Raw genomic sequence first — 26,323 nt, 5'->3', positions numbered from 1 at the left:
CATTCAAACACCTCATGTATCCACATGAGATAGACAACAGCGGAAATGAGGACGATTTCTCTCACCTATCTCCTTCCAACTGCTTGGACTGCTTGGTTACAATCAGATAGCAAGATGCTGAAAATACAGGCCTTACAGCTATTCTGTTCCTGGCCTCCTCAGGGCTGTCAGGTAGTGAAGGACACCACTGCAGAGACACCTTAGCAAAGACAGACCCTTAGCGCTCCTTTGTGCCTGCTGCCCAATGCTAATTCAGTCACCTGCAATCTCTGCCACACTGGAGTCAATAACCTGCATATGACACTCTTGTCACTGCTCATCCCTCAATCATCCAATCCATCTAACGACAGGGAGGTGGAGTGGAACTCCTCCTGATTCCTCTAGACAATCTGCTTCTCCATTACGGACATGTAAAGCAGTTACCTGGAAAACGAACGCCTACGCTCCTTTTGAATCTTTTTATATTCCATCAATTCCTTAGCAAAATCATTTGTAAACTCATCAAGTTTGGACTTTTTCTTTTCCCTGTTAAAATAAGTTTGACCTTTATTACAATTATAGTTTGACCTTTATTACAAAAGACATCAAGAAATAAAACATGGCCAATATGAGAAAATGTTTACTGCATGCAATGCAAAAGGTGAACATCCTACTTAAGCAAAAACAGTTCCTACAAGTTTTAGGAAAAGTTCTAGAATTACATTTGTCTCGGTTTAGCTTTGCATATTTACCATCTGCAATGAAAAAGTATATTGGAAGAAACACTATGTCACTTTTGCTAGGTCAGATGCACTTTAGTGTAACCGCAGTCCAATACGCTCCCCCGATACAGACACGAAAACAAGGCAACGTTAGTGAGCCAAATACTTACTCCTCTTTAAGCCTCCGTTGCTCTCTGTAAAACTCCTCCCTAGAGAGAGGAGGTGCTTGTGTCGTTGGGATGGTGTTTGAATGAGCCGCTGGCACTGCTGTTGGGACCCAAGCTGATGACATGTTTGCAGGAGCTGGGGGATATCCGGGAGGGGGGACAGTGTACCCAGCGGATGGAGGCTGCCCAGGTGGAAACTGAGGAGGAAACTGTGGTGGTGGTACCCCCGGAGGAAGAGGAAGAGCATGGGGTGGTGGAGGATACAAGGGAGGTGGAGGCACAGGCACAAAGACTGGTGCTGATGCTGGCAGTGATGGGGCCTGAGTCCTTTGGGCACGGTCACTGTGCGGGCGTCCTCGATTTGAACTTTAAAGAAACCCAAAAACACGTGTCACTGTTTGTCACAGCCTGCCCTGAGCGTACAGAGGAAAGCGAAGCGGCAGCACGGCGGGAGCACTCCTGGTTCTCTCACTGGTCTCCGGCTTTCTGTTCACTCGAGACTACACTCAGTCCTGGAGCCTCGTACTTGCCTTTCACATCCTGGCCCCAGCAGCTCCCTCAGCCTTCTCTCCTTACACTCAGCTTTGGGACTGTGGGTGAAGCTGCCATGAGACCCCCATTTCCCATGAGCCGAGCACCCAGTGCTCCTCTGCCCCTCCTGGACACACCTTGAGCTCCGCACTCCTGAGCCTCTCCAAGCACTGTGCAGGAATTAACTCACCTCTCAGACCTCTCCTAACTTCTCCCACTTGTTTCCTGAACTCCTGCCTCACGATGTATTTGGCCTGTTCTTGTCCCTGAATTGTTTTTTCTCTTGTTTACTGGATTTGAGATTTTAGATAACCTGGGGGATGGATCCTGGATTTTGCTTTGATTTATCTTTCAGACTTTATAAAAACAATGACCCTTACAGCCTGGCTATAATAAATCTCTAACAAACTAAGAACTAATTTGACACTGTGATAAACAGGCTCCTCTCTAATGAAGAAAAGCAGCTTAGCACTTTGAGATGACTAAACTAGAGCAATACAACACTCTCATAAAAATAATAGCCTCTAATTTTTCAATAATTTGGTCAACCAGTATCAACTAAGTTGTTAAAGAAAGAATGTTGGAAGGTGATTCCTACTGGGAAATCAATTTCTTCAGTCCTATTCAGTCAGCAATCAAAAGGGTGCTTTTCCATCTGATCTTTTAATTACATTTAATTTTTAGATGTAATTTAGGTTTCCCAAAAAGTGTTCATTATTCAGAATCTTCTTTTCAATTATGTACTGGAGTTTTATTTTTCAATAATCTTACTGTAAGCACAGGTCCCCTTTGTTAAAGCTAATTTAAATTAAGCCACTTGAAAATTAATTACCACTTGAATTCTCCACAACTATTATTTCATTATAAATCAGCTGTTCTCTAAGTGATGTGTTACAGACTAATTTAACCAGTTACAAGTAGTAATACATTAAATTTCTGTTGAATACTTACAGTTCCCAGCCTGGCCTGCGAAGTGCACCAGCCCTCATTGGATGACCTTTTGCAGAAGGGACAGGAAAAAAAAATCCCACTAAGTATCTGAAGACAACTTTTTTGGACAAGATTCTAAAGTTTTAGTTTCTTACCAGTTGTGGGTATTGATTGTCCTTGAGGGCCCAGAAGACTTGGTATCGCTGGTTGTCTCAGCACAGGAACCTGATAGCCCTTGGGAATAAATGCAAACAGTCACAAAATAAGCTCTACTAGAATATAAGAATCATTGTATGTGTTGAAATAAAATTTACCTTCTCTTCCAACAAACTGCTGATTGACAAAGGGGAAGATTTGGAAAGCTCAGCAGCAGTCATCAGAGCAGGAGGCAAAACAGCATCGGCATCACTGCAAAAACAACACATTTTTATTATTGAAACACTGTTTTGAAGTGAAATATATTTCGAAATATAAAGTCCCAGATGAGAAAAGGCTGATTTCACTAAATGAAAAAAAAAATTAACATAATCTTCACTAGATTTACACCTGTGAAGCTGGCAAGCTCCAGAGGAAGCACTGCTGAGGAATCTAGATGTTGGCATTTAGAGAGGAAGCTCTCTGGAAAAATATTTGATTAAGCAGCACTTGAAAGAATGAGAATCCATATAACCCATGCAGTGAACCTCAGCTTTGGAAGATGCAAGAATTGAAATTCCATTAGAAAATGTTTCTGTGCTCCTCTGAATTGTGACTTTGTACCAACGGCACAGCTGAGCCTGGCAGCCCTCTGGACATACTGGCTCTGTGCATCCAAGGCAGCAGGGTTAAACGGTGTAACCCCAAACACCAGTACAGATTTTTGCATGAAAATATTTCCTCAGTACTAAAGAGAAATTAATGAGACACTAAGGTCTGATGGAACTAAATGGCTACTCTAGGAATGGCTGTCCACTTCAGTTCCTCCTTCAGGGCAAATCTGCGCTTAACAACTGGTAAGGGAACCAAACAGAAATACTGCCAAGAGAATTCTAGCATGAGGTACATGTTCTACTTACTGAAGTGTCCTCATTCTGAGCAAAAAACAGACCCACAACTTCCACAGTGACCTGCAGCTGTCACTAATGACACACAGGGTGCTAACTGCAAAGCTGGAGAAAAACCTAACCTAAGCATTTTGATTTCTTTTGCATCACTATGGATCTCCAGATCTCCTTACCGGAAAGGTCCGTCTGGCTTTTCCCCGCGGAGAGAGAGGGACACAGCTGGAGGGAGATCAGAGACAACCACGGATGACGGATTGACGGGCAGCCCGGCTGCCATGGACGGCCCGGGGCCCAGGGAGGAGAGGGCGGAGCGGGAGGCCAGGGAGGCCAGCGGGATCATGAGCGGGTCCTGCTGCCGGGCCATGGCCGGGCGCATCAGCGGCTGCAGGGTGCGCGTTATGGTTTGCCGCATCAGGGGCGGCGGCGGCGGCGGTGGTGGTGGTGGCAGCTGCTGCTGCTGTTGTTGCTGTTGCTGCTGCTGCTGAATCTTACGGAGCCTTTTTGTGTAACCGGTTTCATTTTTGAAGTTGTTAACAGCCTAGAGGTAGGGGAACATGCTTGAGAAGGTGATAATAAACTTGGGTAGAAATACGAACAAAAGCATCCCTACAGGAAGATCTCTGTGTGTTCCTCTAAGTGCTATTAATCTAAACCAACCAACAGACAGCTATGAACACATCCCATGAAACTCTGGTATCAATGACTGGTACCTCAGAGTCTCTGGATTAAAAGTACTTTGCTGTTAACACCCAATTTGAAAGTGAGGACATCCCACTTAACCCAAGTGTGTCCTGAATTTGCCAGATTGTCTCTAATGAGCTGTAGGCTTCTGTAAAAACAGATCATGTATTTGAAAAGTAAACTTAGTCTTGTTGAGTTCAGCCTTGCTGAAGGAGATCTAAATTAATATTTTCATCTCTTTCAGCTCTTTACAAACAGATTTTTCTAACAAAGAGTTGAGGCTAAAGTCACCACATTACCTGGCGCAGAAACTTGTTGGCGATTAAAGCATCAGGAGAAACATCTGTCTGATGGCAGGTAGGGCACGTGTGCTCCTCAGACTCCAGTAGTGCTGTTCTAATACCTGGGAATAATCAGAATATTAAAGCAGTTTATAGCCAAACTAAGTAAGCTTTTTTGGTTCTCATTAATTACAAAAATAAGCATATGATTAATGGGGAAATACAGTCTTGAATGGAAAGCATGAACCTGTAAATGTTCTACAGTGCAATAAACTGGCAGAGGCTGCCCAGAGAAGCTGTGGCATCCTTGGAAGTGTTCAAGATCAGTTTGGACAGGGCTTGGAGCAACTTGGGCTACTGGAAGATGTCCCTGCCCATGGCAGGGAGGCTGGAATGAGATGAGCTTTAAGGTTCCTTCCAAGCCAAACCATTCTGAAATTCTACAACGATTTCTAGCATACAGCAGAGGGTCAATATTTCACTGTGGTAATATGTAAAGATGCAGAACAGAATAGCATGCGACATCTCAACTGGTCTTTTTTCCACTCTAGTACAGCAAGAAGTTGTTCCATGTTAATGAATAAAACACATTCCAAAAAACCACGAGGAGGTTTGAGTTCTGAAGGTTTTAACTAGCTCTAGGGAAGAATGTGGATGAAATGCCTCAATGCAGTTCTTTGAGCAGTAAATGCCCAAAGTTGGAGACATAATTCTGTGTGAGGGAAAGGGCTGTGGACAAAATAAATGCATTCGATATCTAATACTGTAACCACCTGCACGAGTATGCACTTCCCTCATTCTCTTCCTTCTGCAGGTAAAGAGGATGTAACTAGAAACTTAAGGAGGGGAAAAAACTTTCTGCCTCATCTACACAAGAAGATTCTTTCCCTGTTCAGGATATGCTGAAGTATTCAACAGAACCAACACAGCAATTTCCTTATCTCCTATTTCTACTCTCAGAAGATCAAATTTGATGTTTGGAATTAACAAACCTGGCAGTAACACTTACATTCATCACAGTAACTGTTTCCACAGCAGGGAATTACAACCGCATCTGTCATTATATCCTTACAAATGAGACACAACAGTTCATCTGGAATAGGATCATCTTCTTCTGAGGAGGAGGATGGCTCCTCAGGTAGGAAGGGAGGCTTCTCCTTCTTTCCTATAGCATAAGCTTCCCTGGAAGTGGCATGGGGAAAGCAAAAGAAAGAAGTTAAAGGGGAAACTCTTCCAAGCTTTGAATTTTATCCAAGCAAGACAATATGTGGAATTCTTCTCCCACTCCATTTGCCTTCCTAAACAGAGGTGTTTAGTTTGAGCTACTTTTCTACAGCCCTAACACAAGAACAGGGAGGGAGGAATTCTCCTGCAGAACTATCCCATTCATTGGATCAACTAAGAAATCAGTTCAGACTAGAAAACTATTTGACAGCTCATATCAGGTGAAATGAATCCCAGGTCTCCTTTGCCAGAGGCTAAATGCAAATTTGAGGCTTAGGATAAAGCTGGTCTCACAGTAATTACATTTTCTAACTGAAAGAAGTCTGTGTTACAGCTTCCAAAAAAAGGACATCCAGAAGAGAAAATAAGAAGGGATACCAAGTGTATTTTAGAACAGCCACTGTGCTCAGCACACACAAGTGTTTTCCTAGTTTATAGCAACAGGAAAACTTGAGCCTGCTTCACATCTGAGGGAGTCACTGTCCAATAGCTGCTTTGTTACATTTTACATGAAATCTTTGAAAGGCAAACTAGAAGCAAAATGAACTCCCAGAGAGAAAAATCCCAATTACAAATGCTGCTGAAATGTTCTGCAGAAATAGCCTCAGTACACCCCACGTTTAACCAGCTCCCAGGGCAGTGAGCAGCAGAAACCCCATTTTAATGTTAGGCAGCAGCATGGATTTTAAAGCTGAGATCCAGTGCCAATGCTTTCTCCCCATGGTTCCAGATGCTGGCTAATGTGGCTGCACCACCACTTGTTCATTCCCACCCGGTTTCTCCCATTCCCTTTTTGGATCAGTCCAGCCAATCCCATACTTACGCATCTATGGTTGGAATCGCGTATTTCCCAGTGTTGGTCAGCATGGCACCCTTTGTGTTGGGGTCCTTCACCTCCATCATAAAACTTCTTGGAATTCCTGTGCTTTTTTTAATTCTGGGAACAGACTCAAAATTTTTGTCCTGTTAAGAAATGCAGACATATCTCAGGGCCCACAATGAAAACGAGATTTCAGTGACTATTTTAAGCACAAAAACCTTTAACCCTCTGCTCTTAGCTAGTGTAAGGATTGTTGAACTATAATACTTTTTTCCCTAAACGAATGCAGCCAGAATGTCCCAGAGGCCAGAGCAATGTTTTGAACTCAGTGACATTCTTTGGCTTAACTAAGGGTTCCTTAAGCGTGAAATCTCCCAAACCTGCTCCTCCTCCAAAAGGAAATTCAGAGGGAGCTGGATTCAGGGCTTGGAGAAACCTATTTTGAGATACATCAAGCTGTACACAGGGATTCACAGAGAAAGATCTATGGGAATATTGACTGCCTCTGACCTAGTGAAAAGAAAATTTTACAATTCCAGGTTTTTCTTGAATCCAAAGGTTCTGCAACACTGCCATGTAACCTCTGTATTTCACACCAAAAGACACACTTCTTGCAGGGAGTATTCATGTTTGTTATGTAACTCTCCAGACAAAAATTAAAAACTGAGCACCTCGTAAGTCCCCCAAGTCTTACCCCATTTGTTGGACAGTTCTTTATGTAGTGCCCAGGTTTGCCACAGCGAAAGCAGGTGTACGAGGGTGGAGGTGGCCCCACGGGTTTCTTCATGTAACTACAAGTTTTTGGGGAAAAAAAGGAAAAGAAATTCATGCGTCTCTTCTGTTCAAAACAAACCATCTCTACAATTTTTACATCAACTTCAAAGAAAAAGTTTCACGTTAGCAACACTTACTTGACTGGATCATATTCATGGCCAGACTGTGTCATCATAGCTTTTATTTTATCCTCCTCGGAAGCATTGGCTTCAGCCAGATTGGCAGTCTGTGCAACAGGTAATTATTTGACACACACATTAGAAACACATTTAAGCCCACGCAGCCCAAGACAACACCACTCATCCAATCCTGTAAAGAGCAGCACTACACTAGCTGAGCTTGCATGAGAGCAGCTGCTTATACCAAACAGATTTGTGCTGAAGATGGTCTGGGGAGTCCTTATGCCATGACATGATGTTTATGTGCCTGAGAACCTACTAGAAAAGAGCACTCTAGGGCACTCAAACCTTAGGCTCTGTTTGTACCTTACAGCAAGACTTGTGTAACCAATCCAATTTCCTTCAGAGGACTGAAGCTATGTGTAGATAAATAACAATATCGAGTACTTTTACGCTGATTTTTAAGCTCCAGACTATATGCAGGAGAAGCTCTCCACTGGACAAGGAATTAAGATGGATACAAGCAGCATTATTTACACTTTGCAGTATTAAAAGGACACAGAACTGCAGAGGTGGGGCAGTTAGGTTTGCTTGCTGAAACTCAGCTTCAGACAAACACGTACTAAAAGCACCAAAGGATTTTACACTCTCAGCAAGGCAAAATTCTTTTCAGCAGAAATTTACGCAGCAGGAGCTGCAGGCAGTCCAAACAGCATGTTCCCCCCTCCTAACTTCTTCCTGTGAAGTGATTTAAACTACAGTGAAGACAATCTGCAGGTTTTTTCCAGTTGACTATGTCCTTTTAACACACAAACTGTAATATAAACCTTCTGCACAACTAGATCTTCAAATTACTGAAGCCAGCTGATTTTAAAGTCATATTTGTTCAAATGTTTTTATTATACACTAGTCCAGATACAAGCAGGGTCTAAGGGAGTGACTGTAAATGACTTGGGCCTTCAAGCACCTATCACTCAGCTCAAGCACTCATGGTTTGGTTTTGTATGCATTCATTCACAAAAGCAACCAACTAGTTTCAACATTTTATTAAATGGTTGTTTCATATACACAGTGTTTCTCCACAGTAACAGAATCCGGATCGCCAACTACGAAATCATTTCCATTAACAGTTACAGAAAGCTTTACAGATAATACTTGACTAATTTGTTTGAACCCAAACGGTTTACAAAACACATCCAAAAGCCACAAAACATTAGTAGGAATAGACCAAAATTCAAATATGGCATTTCATACATAGTAATAATCACCAGAGAACTGTTAACACATTGCCTCCGTGCTGAGCCGGGCTGCACTAGAGCCATTAGAGGGAGTAACAGTGCTGAGCCACTTGGTGTCACCTTGGTGTCACCTTCCTGCATTTTTCTGAAATACCTAAATACCCTCAAAGGCTTAAATGTGTACCCCCACCCCTTGGACAACTTTGCATATTTTAAAGTAAAACTTCACATGAGGTTACAGACCCAAGGACACATTTAGGGACAGCACTAATGGGGACCAATCCTTTGGGTGGCTACCTTCCAAACTACAGATACTTATCTATATAATGGGATTTTTTTTGCCAAATGTATACAATTTAATTTCTGTAGTAAAGAGGGGAAAGTTACCAGTAGGAAGAGATTTCTTTTTATCAGAAATTTACTCCAGTCTTCATCTTGATCACAAAGAACTAGCTCCTCTGCCTCAGGCCCTGCCTACTCTACAGCCTGTAGCTTTAGAGACTGGTGGTTGAGCTCTTGCCTGTCCACACAGTGCAGTCACTAGTGCTTTCCCAGACAAATTACACATTGGTGAGCAAAAATGCAAGCAGTTCCCAAGCAAAACATGGCATTACAACAGTTTCAGAAGGTCACAGCTGCTCAGATGCCACACATACACATTGGTATATTCCTATAAACAATGAGGTACATTTACACAATTTACACAGTCTGCGTTCAAACAAATTAGATCGGGTTGTCCACTGCATAGATCCCACAATTTATGAATTGTGCAGCATTCAGAGAATGGGTCTGTAACTATGACTAGGGGTTCAAGAATAGCCATGCAATTGTCCATGGTACAGAACCGCTTCTCTTGTGGCTGGTCACAGCCCCCTGGAATGTCCATAATTTACAGCCAATTAAATTCTTCTGTACAAACTGGGTTAGTTTCCAACGCAAAATTAATGAAACGTATGAAAAACGGTAAAACAGCTTCTGAAGAGCTTCTTCTTTGTGTCTTGAGGATGAGTAATACTGCAACATTATGCTGAGGCTGATAAGGTACTCCCCTTCTATCTTCCCAAACTGAGAACTACTCTTTACAGGATAGTATCAAAATATACACACATTTTAAAGTTAAAATAAATACTTTAAGTTAATAAAAATTGAAGGGGGCTTTCCAATTACAACAGTTATTCACCTATAGATCAGAGTATCAATTTAAAAATAGGAAGCAAACACTTTTTTAAGTATTTGACAAGAATATATATATACCTTAGTAAGCTGGGCCAGAGAAATAGATGCAGAAGAGTCATCAATCTGTTCACAAAAAATTAAACACATATTCAAGTTCTACAGTCAAAACACAGCAATAGTTAACCTCTACTATAGCCTGAATCTCTGCACTATAACCCCCTGAGTGTCACCCAAAAGAAATCCCAACCCAGTGTAATTTGTATTTATTCAAAACAAAGTCCAAATCTATGATGGCTTAAGAAAATCTACATGCTTATGAGAAGAAATTAAAATAACCAACCCCAATGGAGATCTACTTATTGCTCAGAATATCTCAGAGAGGGACCTCTTTCAAAAGGGTAAGGAAGCTGTCAATTTCCAGCTAAAAAGGATTTGAAAAAATTTTAGTTTAATTGAGGAAGAAGTATCAGTCCAGGCAGCAAAATATTAGTGTGGTTGGTAAATCAATCAGTGAATATCTCATTTCTATATGCACACAGTGATGATTTTGTGAACTCACATCTGCCTGTCAGAATGAAGGTCATCCCCAGAAGCCCCAAAACACACTGTGCCCCTCTTGTCAGTACCCAAATAAACCCAAATAAAACCCCATCTAGAACAGCAGCCGCAGCCTGCCACTTCATCTGGAGAAAAACCAACTGCTCAAATCATCTATATAAAGGTGCTTATGACAGAGTAGACTATAAAAATTGAGAAAACTGACTTCTTGTATGTTATTAGACCACAGTCCCTGCCACCCAAATCAGTGAGAATTTAGATGACTCCTCGCAATCAGATCAAACCTGATCTTTAACAGCAGCCCAGAGCTAACTGAACAAAGGAAAGTGCAAAGCATACTCTTGATGATAAAAACATGGATTCAGAGCACAAGCCTGGAATTTCTGCCTCAAATTTTCTCCTCCCAGCTGCCCATGGAACAGCTCTCAGGAATGACATCCTCAGGCTAGAGCCAGAGAACTAGTGCTGAAGTTTTGCCACAAGTCAAAAGGTTAACTCGATCCAGTTCCTTCTGCAGCATATTGAATTATATCATGCCATGAGCAGCACTTGGGCTAGCACAACAGTACCAGAAACACACTTGAATCACTGATTACATCTAAATTGCTCAAAAATACAGAATAAAATTTCACAATGTGAACTGAACAGCTCTCCAAGAAGCCACTAAACAGATCAGCAAAGAGATTAAAACCTTTCCTTAAAAAAGGTCTTGTCCTTTACTACCTAATATAGCACAGAATTTGATGGAACAGTTTTAGCAGATTGGGAAAAAGTATTTCCATGTACAAGATGATTCCTAACACCACTTAGTTGTCCCTCTTCTGTGTTTTCAGGAAATGACATACAGCATTCCTGCATTACTGACTATAGAGCTCTTGAAAATGTGTCTTTGGAGAGGAACACAAAGATCTAGACAAGACCTTCATTCCACTGCAAGTCTTACCCCAAGATTCACCTCTCCTTCCTTTCAGAATGCTTGGTACCTAGTTCTGTTCAAAAGGAGGTCTGTACAAGCATTTTAATGCTTCATGCTCCATATGCCACTCTTTTACGTGTGAAAAAGCAGGCCAGTATTCTCTCAGGGCAGGCACAGCTATAATTTTGTGGTTTTTTTTCAGAAACAAACAAGAAATTAGGAAAGCTCTAGTGTTAAATGGTCTAGTACTGACCAGGAACTGAAACACAACAGTTAATAAACTATTAATTCTTTCCTCTATTTTTTTAGGAAGCTGCTATTATACAGCCTGCAGGAAGCAGCCTATTTATTAAAGGAGGTGATAGTGAACAGTTACCAAAAGCAGCAAACAGATAATTACTGTACTCTTCAGTGCCTTTGCCCATGGCCATCTTTCAAGCATCCAAAAATTTGCCAATTTTTTTCCTTTTAAATTGCTACAGAAGTATTTCCTGGCAGTCCCTCAAAACTGTCAAGTAGAAACAACATCTCTATAATTGTAGCCAGCCCTAAAATAACACTGCAGAAGTATTGTAAAAAACACCCCCAAAAACAACGCAGAAAAAGTAACCCCCAAACCCTAAACTCAATAGCCAATGTTAACTCCCATGTCTTGCAGCAGACTGAACAGAAACTGACAGGAAGGCAAGTGGGCAAAGGGACAGGAGAGAGGAGGAGAAGGCAGATCTCACTGCTGGGGTGCTAGACTGAAATGACAGGGCTCCCCTAAACCCAGAGCTTGGCTACACAGGGAGCTCAGCCAGGGAGGCTCAGCTGTGCCCAGGGGCACAAACCAACGAGCACAGCTCGGCCCCTGTGCAGCCTGCAAGGAGCCCCAAGGCACCCAGACACCCGCCCTGAGGCCCCACACCCTGGATTGGGCTGTGCCAAGGGTGGGATGGCAGCTGGCAGAAGAGAGGGACAATGGAAAAATACAAAAAAAAAGCTTTTATGCATTTTTGAAAAAAAGAAAACTGATTTTAACTTTGTAACTTTACTCTCTATCAATAACTGATAAGATTCCTAGTGATTCACTCCAACTGCACAAAACCCAGCTTCTGCTCTGAAATACATGCAGAAATATGTGTGTTAAAAAAAAAAAAAAAAAAAAAAAAAAAAAAAAAAAAGCAAACAATCCCCCCACATCAAGACCTGAGTTAGCCTTAAGGATAAACTATTTGTGTCTCCAGCTGCAGAAGCTGCTGAGGCTGCAGGGCTTTCCCAGTGAGAGAGGGCCTGTACAGAGGGATGCAAGGCTTCCACCCTCCCAGACCAGGGACAGTCAGAGCACACCAGGGAACGGCTTTGCTTTGCTTTTCTTTTCCTGCTGTTAGTTCTCACTCACACTGTCTTCCCTCCCACTCTGGGATTTTTTCTTTTTTTCTTTTTGACACATCTACATTAGCTTATGGTAAGATGCTACTGAGCAATGTAATACAGACATGCCAGGGAACACACGAGGCTAAAAGAATGTTAACTTTATTTATGAACATGTGGTTTGTGTTTATACACATGCTAGTAAACAAAAAGAAAAAGAACTGTTTTCAAGAAATAAAAACCCATCTGAATTAGATCAAATACTATAAACGTGGTTTACATAAATGCATTACATTAACTGCTAGGGTCACTGGGCCAGTTCAACTAACTCCAACTCATAATGAGAGGCATTCATCTCCAAAAGGAATTGCAATCAATCAGCAATAGAATTATGGATGTTACATTTAGTGATTTTAGACCTACACAGAGCAAGTTTTCGATTTGAAGTTGATTGTTTCCATGGAAACCAGAGGCTGTATTCTTCCTAGAACACAGCCCCAGAGTTCAGGAATTTCTAGATTAAGTTATCCTAATAGCTGATCAAGTGATCAGAACCAATGATCCAGGGTTAGTGTAATGCCTCACACCAGTCTAGTGAAGGAGAAGCAGTTATACTTAAAATAAAGATAAAAAATAAACCCCACCAAATAGTACTTTGATACTCTAGGGACTATTGGAAAAGCACAGTTGCACACAGTACTGACCCAAGGGGCACACCGAGATCTGGCCCATCCCCAGGCACTGATTTCCGTGGGGGATTATATGTTAGCAGCAGTACAAGTGTTTGCAAACCTGAAGGAAAATGCTGCCCCTTTTCCAAATGTGAATTCCAAGTGGTGGTATACTAAAGAAAAGCTTAACCTTTGGGAATTACAGCAGCAGCCAGCCCTGGAGTCACCCAGACACAAAAATGTGCTGCAAGCAGGAGTTAAGAAAAGTGACAGGGATTTCACCCCCAAATGCCCCAGGCTCTAACTTGGTGCCAAAATTTGCGTTACATTTGCAGACAAACTATTGAACTAAACTGCTTCACCAGATAAAGGGGAGAGATCCAATGCAGAACTTTAGAATACCACTCTGTGTAGCAGCGATATTGAAATTCACGGCAGGGTATTAAAGACATTTCTGTACTCAGGGGGGCCAAACAGTATCACTTCAGTTATACAGTTTTAGGAACAAATACCCAAATATTTAGGGACACAGGAAGGAATCATTGAACTGCACAGAACTGTCCTGGAAGCATCTGGGATATGCTGGGTTTGGTATTTGTTTGAAGCCCGAAGTCAAAAGTAAGGAACAGCACCAAGTTTCACAATAATGATTTCTCAGTGGTTTTTGATAACATTTTCAAAAACCGTTAGGCAAAAAAAAGTTATTTAAAAACAAAAGCTAAGTGATACAATGTGAAAATGGCAAAAAATACACTCCAAACAGTTTTTATTGCAAGAAACAAAAAGCACACAACAACCTATACAAACATACATATCACTAGCTATAGACAGACAGATGTAGAACATGGCACCATGTTCAGTGTGCAAACCTCAAGCCTACAGGATCTGGAAACGATCATACATTATCTGTACAACACAGAGTCATACAGGAAAGATTCTGGCATATTCAATATGAAATACAATGCATTACTAGGCACAGATACCAATATTCACATTAGAACTCTGCAAATGATGGCATTACCCAGTTTTTACTATGCTGCATCAAATACAATGTAATTACAACATACACTAGGTTTTACTGGAAAATATATTAAGTTAACGTTTGGCAAATTAATAAAAGGCTGCATTGTTTAGAACTAAGTGCAGTGTGTAGGAAAAAAAGTGTGAGAGTGTGTTTTTACATACTGCTTTTGATGTTCCACTCACTGGCTCACTTCGACTTCTAGAAGAAGAAATAAAGGTGATCAGAATTTAAAACAAATCACTTGTACCCAACACAAAGATTCCAGAACCTGAACATCACATTATGCTCCAATACTCTAGGTGAATGTAGACATTTATTTGCAACATAAACTGTTCTCTCTTGCTACATTCAGTGAAACTAAAAAACCCCCCCAAAATTACATTTCTACACAGTCACAAATTACTCAAGACTTACAGATCTAGAACACAACAGTGCAAGAGGAAGTCCTCAGACATTTTGTCTCTGCTCTCTCTAAGTATCAAACCCATGAAGTCTGTACTAGAGTTCTGTGTTCTCAAATAATCAATCACCAAAGCATGGGGTAGCTTTGGCCAACATATACATCCCTGGTATCACACACAGCTACCAGGTACAGGGCTTCAGTTTCTATGGAAGAACAGTGAAAATCTACAAGTGCAAGTTTGCTGCAGTGAAAAACATAGTCACGTGACAAAGGGGCAGCAGAACAGTGTCAGCAGCACAGTCTCTAGAACAGTGTTTCTTTGTGGAAGCCCAAGCACTGTGTTCAGAGATCTACTATATTTAGCCATCAAAGTGCCAAAATATTAAACATGTTACATTTGCTATATTGACTAAAAGTAGTAGTAGAAATGTCACCTGAAAGTAGTTTCTAGGATTTTGTGCGATTTAGGAGTCCTGTGACAAAAGAAAAGGTCTTAATTGCCAGAATTTGCTAGAAGATAATCTTGAATATGTTACAATGTTTTAGGAAATATGTATTACATTTGAAAACTTGCTGAGATTCCACATACTTGGTGGTCTGGACCTGCATGCTTCTCATCATGAACCACACATGCAGCCACTGAGAGAGCTAACAAACAATCCAGGCATCATCCAAAGAGTCCCATGAGCAGAAGCAATGCAAAGGCTGCTGGGGAATTCACATGCCAATGGAGAGGCTCAGCTTCCTGCCGTTGCTAAACCCCCCCAGGCTCCCAATTATACCTCCTGAAGGTGAAGAGGGACACGGAAGTACTTCGGATTACCACACAGTAGCTGCTTCAGCCATTTACTGCAAGGTGAGTAATGCCTTTCTGAAGGCCTCCACCATTCCAGCAGACACTCCCCATCCCCAAACATTAACCACCCTAGCAGTGGTTTCTGCAGTGTTTCCAGCTGAGGAACAGAAGGCTCATCTGCCTGGTTAATTTTCAACTCTCCCACAGCAGGGCTGTTCTCTCCTGATACCTCCCCACCAGTACTGACACAATCTTTGAGGCCAGCTTTGATTCTTTGGAGCCTTTACACCACCAGGCAAGGTGCGCTGGCAGGACAGCAGCCAGCTGAAACCAACCCCAAAGGCAGGCTGTGTTTACAGGCACAATGCTGTGGGTGCAGAATCCTAAAGGAGACCTGGGAAGCACTGCACAGCTCCTGCAGGAATGTGCCCCAAAGTTACACGCAGAGCCACATCCATTTGGGGTTTTTTGCTTGCAAATGGTTCATGGGTACCAGGATGTTGCTGTATTGTTTGTTCTAGACACACTGTAACTCCTCAGGGTACTTTACTGAGAACCAACATAAGAAAGACATGGCAAAACCACAAGCTAATAATATCTCCTGCTGGTGGTGAAGAGGCATGGCTTTAAGGAGGTTGAAAAACATGCCCATTCCAACAGAGCTGATGTAGCTATTATAGATCTGGACTGTATGAAAACATCAATGCAGCAATAATCCTGTAGTCAGGATTGCATTTGAGTATCTGGGATTTTAATCAATACTGAGGACAGAGAATCAGGTGTAAACCTTAGAAATACAGAACTAAAACCTGGAGCACAGGTTGCCCAGCTTGGGTACAGACAGAAAGATAATCAGTACATTTGGTAAATGTGCTAAACTGTGCTTCTGAGATTTGAGTTTGGACAGGATTAACTATTCCTTTGTGGTACTTGCACAAAAGCCAACACCCTTTAGGGTTCTTTTTCTCTTGCCTCAAACAGATACTGTGTGTCTAGGAAAGGCACAGCAATCACTTAGGTATAAAACTTCTTGTTTGCATGGTTCACCAGCTGGCAACTCTCAGCCTTTCCTCTACAACTGCTATACAACCCATCCAGACCTGAGGCAGAAAAATACCTGTCACATCCTGCCCCACCTCCCCAAACACAGGTGACAGTCCAACAGCCACAATCACTTCTGAGACAGGAACAAATGCTAAGTTTACACTACAGTGTGAACCTGTCTTTGTTAAAAAGGCAGACACGTATAATAAGGAATCTCCCCATGTAGAGGAGAAAGGATCTGCCCTTGAATCTCAGAAAAATAAACCCCAAACCAACCTCAATAGAATCATCTATAGAGTTACCACTGTTGGTGTCTGAACTCCAAAACTGAAGTCTCCTTTGGGACAGACACATTGAAATCTACCCCATGACAACAAACACTAGCAGCAGTTTTAACAAGCAAGCCACAGCCCCAGTGCCTCTGCAAGTGCTGTCAGTAACGAGGTGGGCACACTGACCCCTCCCAAAGGACAGGAGGTGTGCAGAACTTACATAACGTATGTTTTGCTCGTTGCTTTCACTCCTCCAATGGGGATTCTCCTCACGATCACCGATGAGTTCTTGGGAATCAGAGCACTATCATCGGTGTACTCTGGAAACAACATCAATACAGAAACAACATTAGTCAATTTGTAAGAATGTATTTAATATGTAATTATGGAGCACTTTTGAGAATCCCTTTACAGATCTAAGAACAAAATTTTATACATAATGTCAGGCTTTCATCCTCTCAACACACCAACAGCACCTGTCAAGGAATCTTCAGGTTTGATTATCAAACACAAGCAGCAAAATCACTTTCAGTTTTTGAAGTTAGTTTGAATGCCAAGAGCAAAATGGTTTCAAATTACACTAAAGTAGAGTCTGATAATGCATGAGGTTTTTCCCTGATCTGTTTTAAGCTGGTTTTGCTTCTGACTGGCTACGAAACCAAGAGATCTCTGGAGAAAAACAAACCAAAGCCAAGCCTCACCTGCATAAAGCAGACTCTAAAGTCTGTGACTGCTGGTCCTGAACAAACCAGGTACCAGCTAAAGCAGGGAAACTCTGCAGCAGTGATTCCAGTGTGTTAAGTACACCTGACTCCCCTCTGCTGCCCTGCTCAGGCCTCACGGAACAGCAGAGCCACCAGCTCTGTGCCTGGAGCTGCACCATCCCCAACCAGGCTGGGCAGCAGCTCAGGACCTGACAGAGAAATGCAACTGAAACTGGCAGCACTGCAGTTTGGAGCACAAAAACCTGGGGGTTTCTGAGCCTGCTTTCACAAGTAGGACTGAAGTGGCTCAAACTAAAGTGGTACCTCCGCCCTCAAGCTCACCATCCAGTCTGAATGAACCAAAGGGATACCAGTTCTTTCTACTCAGTTCTGTAGAGAAGAGACACTCAAATGAAATGACTTCTGAAGACAGTCTTGAAAAGCCTTTGGAAAACAGCATGTGCCTGAAGCCATCCCTGCCCTGCCTTGGCCTGTACTGTGCTGGTTGTCCAAAGAGAAGAAAAGCCCCGACCTTTTACATAAGGCCCAAACAAAAATCCAACTCTCAGACACACTTCGAATAAGCCTCAAATGCAAAACCCTCTCCATAGGAACAGTTTCTATAAGGAACTTACACAGGCTGGACACGACTAAATACTGTAAAGCACCACGAGCAGTCCTGCCCTGTGATGTGCCTGCAGTGTTAGTTATTCCAATCCCTTCCCTTTGCAGACTGAATCAGAACATTGCTCTGAAACCCAGAGCTGTTGTGTACCTAGTCAAGCTCTGTCAGGATGAGTTTGCTCAGTGATCACACACAAAATAGGAGTATCTCACAATTTATGCTCCATTTTTCAGTATATTATTCCTACAGGCAAGACCCTCCCTTAGACCACAACATACCTAGCAGAAGACATCACTTCAACCATGAAATTAAAATTTTACTTCTACTTCCAAGTAACAGAAGATTTCTTCAGAAAACTGAGAAATCATTTAGCCGAAACTAATTCCTGATCTTCCCCCCAGGGAACCAAACAGTGAGACTCCTCTGGACTGCAGAGCAGTTTAAAACTGTGGGTGAAAGGACTAGCAGTGACAGAAACAGCAGCTCTTACAGAAGTCACATCCTGACACAAACCCTGGAGCTCTGCTCCTCACACAGCCACCTGTCAGGAGAGGCTGCACTGGGACTTTCTGATGGGAGAAGGAGCTCAAGCAGTACTGAGGCCAAGACAAACACCTGGAGGATGGTGGCAGCTGCAGTTCTAGAAGACCAGAGCAGCTGTTTCTACTCGTGGACCAGAGCCAAACAAAAGTGTTATTCCTTTCTGGTCCAGATCACAAACCACTGGACTGTGATTTCAGAGATACAAGATAAGCAACAGTGGCTTCACAAAAAGGCTTTCAGATTAAACTGGCATCTCCCAACAGGAACCTGCAACTCATAGGCAGCAACATCCCCTGGGCAGAGACTCACACATCCCAGGGCCTGCACAGCCCTGTCACTGTCTCTCTATGACTCCACACACCTCAGGGTGAGCAGTGAGGCCAACTCCACACAGCTACTGCTCACACCTGTCCAAGCAGAGCTTTAACAGAAATGCTCAAAGCTGGAGGCAGCAGCATTGCTCATTTCCACTCCCAGATAGCACAAACTTGTTTTGCCACCACTGATGGCCGGGAACTAGCTACTGGAATTTGTCAACCTAAGCTGTGATTAAAAGTACCCAACTAACCCAAAATGCCCGCAAAACCAAAGAAATATCTGGATATTAAAAGCAAGAGCAGAAGAGACACAACAGTCTAAAACTTGCTATTTATCCTACAAGAAAAGAGTAGCTTGAAAGAGTCCAGAGAAAGAAGTATTTCAAGGCATGAATGGAGGGAAACTAGTTAACAGCAGCTACCCTGACTGCCGCCTCACACTGACACAGAAATCTGACATCAACTACTGCATCACTGTCCACAACTTTCTTACAGCTAAGTACAAAGAGCTCTGATTTACTGGCAACTTTATGCTGCTTCACATTGAATGAGCAATTTAAACCCCCCACTTTTCAATTTATCTGTTATAAGAATTTCTGCTAGCTTTAATAATTTGTGTTTACGTATGCTATAACAAGTTACTGACAAAAATTCCCATGTTATTTTCTGGCCTGCTTCCATCCACGGTTTCATCTGACAGCATTGCCCAAGCAGCTCTGAGCACTCAGAGATTTTTCACCCAGGTGAAGTCCAGAACTCACCAGGAGTCCTTGGAAGGCAAGCCTAGGTGTGCCAGGGCAGGGAAAAGCCTTGCTAGGCAGCTGCTGGGGGAAGGATGTGCAGGGAAGAGCTGTGATGCCTGCCACCGTGCCAGGCTGTCCCCACCACAACACAGGGACTCCCTGGAACACATTTTCTCCCTAGACAGGATTTAACTGTTCTCCTCACCACCACTTGCTCACTCTGGGACAAGCCACTGCTATAACTGGCTACAAAAGCAGCCTTGAAGCTTCCTGAGTAACAGACTGGGCCAGTCCTGTTGGATTTTCTGCTTCCCCTAGAATAGGAATCCCTGATCTCATCTACAGCAGGCAGATCATCATTTCTGGAACAAGCTGGCCCAGGAGGCCAAACAGCCCAGGGAATCTCCACTGCACTGTGCCCCACAAGAGTCCCTGCACTGCTCTGGAGGGATGAGTCAATCAAATCCACCCTACTTCCAGTCACTAATCCCATTACACCACCCGGGCCCTGCTTTAAGGTCCTCCTGGCTCTGCTGTGGTGTCAGCGTGGGGCTGAAGTGCCTGAGCACCATTCTGCCTTAACGCCATTCAGCCATCCCACACCAGTTCAGAGCTAAGTCTTGGGTTTATTTCCTTCGTATTTTGCCCTGTAAGTATGGCACATTTCCCAAGTGTTCTGTCTTAGGATGTCACAGCACAGGAAAGAGCACTCAAGAAACATCGGTTGTGGAGCTTGCAGCTCTTCCACAACATTCTGGGAACACCTGTTACAGAAGACAGGTAAAAAAATCCGGATCCAATGAAATGGAGGCAAGTTTAAAGGCACCACTCTTGAGTGCAGGCTTTAGAGAACATGCCTCGATAGCAAGCATGGAAGGGGAACCCCTCACACAAAACAGGTCTCACCCACTCACTCCGTATTCCCAGAATCTTACACAACCCATCAGATCCTTTTTTCCTACTGATATTTAAAATCCTGTGCCCTTTAAGCCTATAATAGCAGTTCTTGTATTACTAGCTTTCCACTAGGATAAGTAACAGCTCCAGAACTGTAAAAGCTTCCAGGATCTTGGAACAATCTGAATATCCAGCATATCTCCACTCATGGCTCACTTTGTTCTTTCCAAATATCATTTTAACATTTACTCAGGACTCCTGAACAGACAAAGTTATAAAAACTCAATACTTATGTCCACATGTAAGAACTCCTAACATCCCATTTAGACAGGATATCCCACCCGAGTTGTTACTTTTATTTCTGCAGGTTAATTTAAGCATCTACATCTGATTAATAAAAACTGAGATTCACAGTTATGCATATAAACCAAAGATTTGACAGACATAAATTTTGGAAATATATTCTCTAGCTATGCTCTGCAAACCACAGAGGAAATTTTTTTGCCTTTTCACATGGAAAACACCCTCAGGAAAGGTTCAATAAGCATCTGTGTCACTAACATAAAATTTAAAATTGTGCATTTTACATGAGTACATGTTTATAATTTAATACTGGTTTTGCAGAGGTTAAAGCACAACACAACCTGCCTATAGGAGCCAAGACAATGCTTTTTTACCTTCACCTTGAGGCAACACCACATTTAACAGCTTCTAGTGAGGCACTTTTCCTTCCCTGGACTCTGGTTACATATGAAAACAAAGTAACACTCTGGTAAACTCAATCCCAGGGACGCTGCAGTAATACTTTACGAGGTGACATCTACGAGCATCTTTTTTCTCTTCACAACTTTGCTTTCTGTTCACCTGCTCCAACGAACTGCCGCGTGTTCGGTCTATGTCAAAGCCGCTGTTGCGGTGCCCGTGGCGGGGCTCCAGCCCAGGCTCTGTCCCCACAGCCCCGGTGACACCAGCGGCTCCTCCTGGGAGCCCCCAGTGCCCCAGAAGCCCGGACACGGCGGGGATCTCCTCGGCACAGCCCTCACAGCAAATCGAACCCAGCCGCTAAAAGCTTTGCGCAGCTTTTTCTAACACCGGTAAAAAAACTCAAGGCTTCTGAGCTGCGTCTCTACCTACGTTTATCACACAACGGCATCCCCTGCGCCCCTAATGCTGTGCTGGGAGGTCTCTTCACACTCTCCTGGAAATCATTTAAATATCTGTAGATAAACAGATGCTTAAACTCCAACCCCTCTGAAGGTCAGGGCTGAAGTTACAGAGCATTGTGTTTAAACCTCAACACAGAAAGCTGAAAGAGAAAAAAAAACCCCAGCAGTGCACATTTTAAAGAAAAGAACTAATTAGACACAGAATCACGGAGGGAGGGGGAAATAAAAAGGTTTAACGTTGCAGGAATGAAAACATAATTCTTTTTATTTCTGAAAAGTCACACTCTGAAGTCTTTAATCACATTCAAACTTATCAGGATGGCAGATTACCAAACTGAAGCATCACAGTAACACAAGCCCATATTCACACCGCAGAATCAAGAACTATTTATTAGATTTAAGCGAATTTATGACTTCCCGAAGAACATTTCTTACATATATTCACTGTAAATGTTCTGCCATAAAAATTCCAGACTGCCTCGATACAGCAAACACTAAGTGCCAGGAAGAAAATAAATAAATTAGACAAGAATGATGAAATGATGCTCAGTAGCGTCTAAATTACGGTGTCTTTTGTTTGGAAAACTTACATTATCCAGGAATTCCTAAGAGTAATTTTGCTACACAAAACGCTGATTATTCAAGAGGCTCTAAAGGTCTGCAAAAATTGTAACTCACTGATACATTCGATACAAATTGTTGCTTCAAAGGAATTATTGCAATGGGCACTTGCATTCAATGAACACAAAGTTCAGTCATCAAACACACTTTTTTCCCCCCCTCCATTCAAATTAGCCATGTGCTATATTCCTATAACTCTCACATTTCTCTGCCAGAATTCAAAGAAAGCTGGCGGGTTTGTTATTCTAAAGACATCCTCCCCCCTCCATTTTACCTATAACTCCAAGAAATCTAAACTTTCGTAGCACACGAACCCGTGCTCCCATGTTGTGAGAGCAGCAGCTACAAAGGAACAGCTCTGAGCCCACAGCAGCCACCGCTCCATCACCGCTGCCCCGAACCCCACGCACCTTCTTTGGTCTGCGCGTTGGTGATCTGCAGGTCGCAGTCAGCCGCCTTCAGCTTCTCCCGGCCCATGATCTGGCGCTTGAGGTCGCTCAGGGAGATGTGCAGCCCGTCGAAGGTGACCGTGTCATAGTTGAGCTTGGAGGAGAACTTGTAATGCACGCACGACATGGCGGGGCGCGGGCGGCGCCCGCTCTGGCGCGGCGGGGCCGCGGGGGTCGGGCAGGGCCCGCGGGGGCCGGAGCGGCGGCGCTGGGGCGGCGAGCGGCGCTCAGAGCCCGCGGCGCTGCGCCATGGCCGGGCCGCGGCCTCAGGGCTCGGGGCTGGGGAGGCCTCAGGTCTCCATCGTGGCGAGCCCGCGGCCCCCGCCCCGCAACGACCGCGGCCCTCGGCGAGCGCGGCGCGCCCGCCCGGCTGCTGCTCTGGGCCCCGCTCGACCCGGGCTGGGCCCCGCTCTGTTCGGGCTCCGCTCGGGTTCGGCCTCGCTCGCTTTGGGCTCGACTAGGACTCGGCCCCGCTCGGCCCCTTCTCGGTTCGGGTTCGGGCTCGGGCCCGCTCGGCCCGGCGCCGCCTCGCTCGCTTCAGGCTCGGCCCCGCTCGGTTCGGCTCGGCCCCGCTCGGCCCGGTTCGGCCCCGATGGCGGCTCCCGCGGCCGCCCCTGCCCTCAGCGCTGCGCCGAGGGGTTTCCCGGCCGACACCGCACGGGCCTCGCGAGCATGCGCAGATGAGGCGCGTCCACCACGCCGCACGTGACCCGGCGCCGCGCGTGACACGACGTCACGTGGGTGCGGCGGGCCCTGCCCCCTGATCTCGAGCGCCACCTAGCGGAGATCGTGGTGTGCGCCCCTCATGGAGCCAGGAAAGGAAAGGACGGGATCGAGGTGAGTATTGACATTATACAGCGTAATAGTCACCGCCCTCTGCACTTCATATCGCCACCATGTCATGCTTAAACCCCCGCCTCTTTCGAATTATACATTGCTGTCGCCTTCAACCCGTCCATTGAAACTTACTAACCACAGTCTTTCACTTTACAAATACTTATTTTCTAATTCTCAAACCTTTACACAGGAAATCTTTTGCCCACCAGCTGCCTCACCGCTGCCTCAAAGAAATCAATCCAAAGACAAGTTAATTTTTCAAATAAAAATAGTGAAGCCTTGAAATAAACTCTTCGCATCTAAAATTTTAGTCTAAGCTTGTGATCTCTGAACACGGCTGGACAGGGGGAATTTGGACACAGCTGGACAAGGGGGATTTGGACACAGCTGGATGTGGGTGCCTGGGACACGGCTGGACAAGGGCCCCTGCCATGAGCAGCTGAGCTGTGAGATCAGAGCAGGGACCTCAGGCAGGAAGGTGCTGGTTTCCCACTGCCAGAGGGTAGGGTCAGTTGGGATACTGGGGAGAAATCCTTCCCTGTGAGGGTGGGAGTGCCCAGAGAAGCCATGGCTGCTCCTGGATCCCTGGAAGTGTCCCAGGCCAGGTTAGACAGTTTGGAGCAGCCTGGAATAGTAGAAGGTGTCCCTGCCCATGGCAGAGGATGGATGTCCTTTGAGGTCCCTTCCCACCCAAAGCATTCCATGACTCCAGGATGTGTCACCAGGTCGGGATTTAGGGAATGCTGCCATGCCCTGGACAGACCTGTCTGCCCCAAAGGAAAGGCCTGATGTGCCTGTTCCAGGCTGTTTCCTGCCTGCGACAGAAACGCTCATGTCACATCCAATGTTCTCAGCCACCCACATTCATAACTTTAAAGAACAAAACATCAACTTCCTGGTGAGGCAAGGAAATACTCTGTGGTTTTCGGAGGGGCTGGGTTACTCTGAAAGTCATTAAACACTGGAGCAGTGTTGAGGCTTGGTGGTCTCTGCACACCTGTAGGCACCAGGGCTGCTTTTGTAGCTTTAAATTAGTTCTGAAACTTTGAACTCTTTCACTTCAAATACACTCAGCAGGAAACTGTTCTCTAACTTCTGCAAAACAACATAAAATGTGTTGGCACTTTTTTAGGTCATGCTCACATGCTAGTTAAAGAAAGATCAATAAACAGAAACTATTTGCTGTAACATGGAGTTTCGGTGTTTTGCCATGATGGATTATTGGGAGCTGTGTGGGAACTTTGTCTCACTTAGTACTTCAGTGATTTATAAACAGTTTTATCTAAGCACAGTTCTGCTGCTCAGAGCACCTTTGGCTGAACTTTGGTCTTTGCTGTTTTAATTCTCAAATGCTCAAGTGCTTGAATCGTGGAATTATAGAATAATAGGATGGTTGGTTGGGAAAGGACCTTAAAACTCATAGAGTTCTAACCCCCTGCCATGGGCAGAGATACCTTCCACCACCCCAGGCTGCCCCAAGCCCTGTCCAGGCTGGCCTTGGACACTTCCAGGGATGCAGGGGCAGCCACAGCTTCTCTGGGCACCCTGTGCCAGGGCCTCCCCACCCTCCAGGAAACAATTCCTTCCCAATATTCCACATGTCCTTGCCCCTCTGGCAATCTAAGGCTGTGACATTCATTTTCAAGCCTTGAACCGAGGCTGACACAGAATTTTCCCTGCTGTACAACTGAACAGTACAAAAAGAAACAAACAAATCTTCAAAGCTGAGCAGGACAAATCAGGTCTGGCACCTTCCCAGCCACACGGGCAGGTCTCCTGGAGGAGCAGGCTGACAAGGTGGCAGGGTGTGGAATTGTATTTCCTTCTCCAGTTTGTTTCGTCAGCAGCAACGACTCTATTTGTTTTTATTTTGTGACTTCAGCTGTGAGCTCTGTAACAGGAAAGGAACTCACCTTGCTCTGAGCACTCCCAGCCCAGCTCAGGACCTGCTGAGGCTGAGGCCACGGGGCCAGTTCTGCTGGAACATCCACACTGCTCCCTCAGCCCCAGCCCGGGGTCATCTCTCCACCCCAGCTGCTGTGGGCAGGCACTGGCTGAAGCTAAGTTTTGGTTAAGAGTGCCTGGTGGTTTTCCAGAGTTCCTACCAGTTTGCAATCAAGGAATGTTTGCCAGCTCCTTGAGGCTCAAGGGACTCAGAACTGACAGAAACTGAAAGAGTTGTGCTGGAATACTGAAACAAATCCAGAAACCTGCTTTTAGGTCATAGGTCAGGAACAAACGAGGAAGCAAACAAACAAACCCAGCCTGTAATTACCCAGAGTCCAGGGAGCTGCTCCCTCCTTGGTTTTGCTTACAGCCTCCAGCGCACCACTGACCTGCTCACATGAGTTCAGTGGTGTGCACCTTCACTCGGGCTGGTGGAAGGTGCTGACCCCGTTTTCAGAGGGTCCCAACCCTGGACAGCCCCACTGCAGCCTGACTTTTGTACCTTCTGTACTGAGGAGAAGATTTACCCTATCAATGAGTCAGAAAGAAGATGAGAGCCCATTTCTCATCACAAATGAATCAGGAGAGGTATAGCAGGACAAGCTCCTCCCTGTGTGAACAGCGTAAGAGTTACTATCCGAGTAAAAGGAACTCCCATAATACCCAGAGCTAATTTACTCGGGAAGCCCTAAAATCATCCAGAGGACTCCAGCAGTGTCCCCCAAGGAGCCTGTCCTGGAGCAGGGCTG

At 44.4% G+C, this 26,323-nt stretch overlaps 1 protein-coding gene across 10 annotated transcripts in view; it reads right to left on the bottom strand.

Annotated features, from left to right (window-relative positions):
• RBBP6 (RB binding protein 6, ubiquitin ligase) overlaps positions 1–23,494 on the bottom strand; it is a 28,919-nt gene extending 5,425 nt beyond the window's left edge. Inside the window, exons 1-16 of one of the 10 annotated variants that reach the window (XM_066329951.1) lie at positions 22,752–23,494; positions 16,946–17,045; positions 15,048–15,086; positions 14,372–14,408; positions 9,764–9,808; positions 7,290–7,378; positions 7,073–7,169; positions 6,382–6,521; positions 5,344–5,516; positions 4,353–4,456; positions 3,546–3,910; positions 2,644–2,737; positions 2,485–2,563; positions 2,351–2,396; positions 872–1,234; positions 424–525 (exon numbers count right to left, since the gene is read on the bottom strand). In XM_066329951.1, coding sequence (XP_066186048.1) covers positions 424–525; positions 872–1,234; positions 2,351–2,396; positions 2,485–2,563; positions 2,644–2,737; positions 3,546–3,910; positions 4,353–4,456; positions 5,344–5,516; positions 6,382–6,521; positions 7,073–7,169; positions 7,290–7,378; positions 9,764–9,808; positions 14,372–14,408; positions 15,048–15,086; positions 16,946–17,045; positions 22,752–22,917 — 2,039 coding nt within the window. In that variant the 5' untranslated portion in view covers positions 22,918–23,494. Of the gene's footprint in view, positions 1–423; positions 526–871; positions 1,235–2,350; positions 2,397–2,484; positions 2,564–2,643; positions 2,738–3,545; positions 3,911–4,352; positions 4,457–5,343; positions 5,517–6,381; positions 6,522–7,072; positions 7,170–7,289; positions 7,379–9,763; positions 9,809–14,371; positions 14,409–15,047; positions 15,087–16,945; positions 17,046–22,751 lie in introns of those variants that run through there. The other 9 variants (XM_066329955.1, XM_066329953.1, XM_066329952.1 and 6 more) reach the window with 9 other exon arrangements.
• Positions 23,495–26,323: the final 2,829 nt, after the last annotated feature.

This window comes from Sylvia atricapilla, chromosome 15, assembly GCF_009819655.1.
Source record: "Sylvia atricapilla isolate bSylAtr1 chromosome 15, bSylAtr1.pri, whole genome shotgun sequence".
Classification (NCBI taxonomy): domain Eukaryota; kingdom Metazoa; phylum Chordata; class Aves; order Passeriformes; family Sylviidae; genus Sylvia; species Sylvia atricapilla.
Note: the sequence above shows the minus strand (reverse complement) of the source record. Positions and strands in the feature narration are given on the sequence as shown.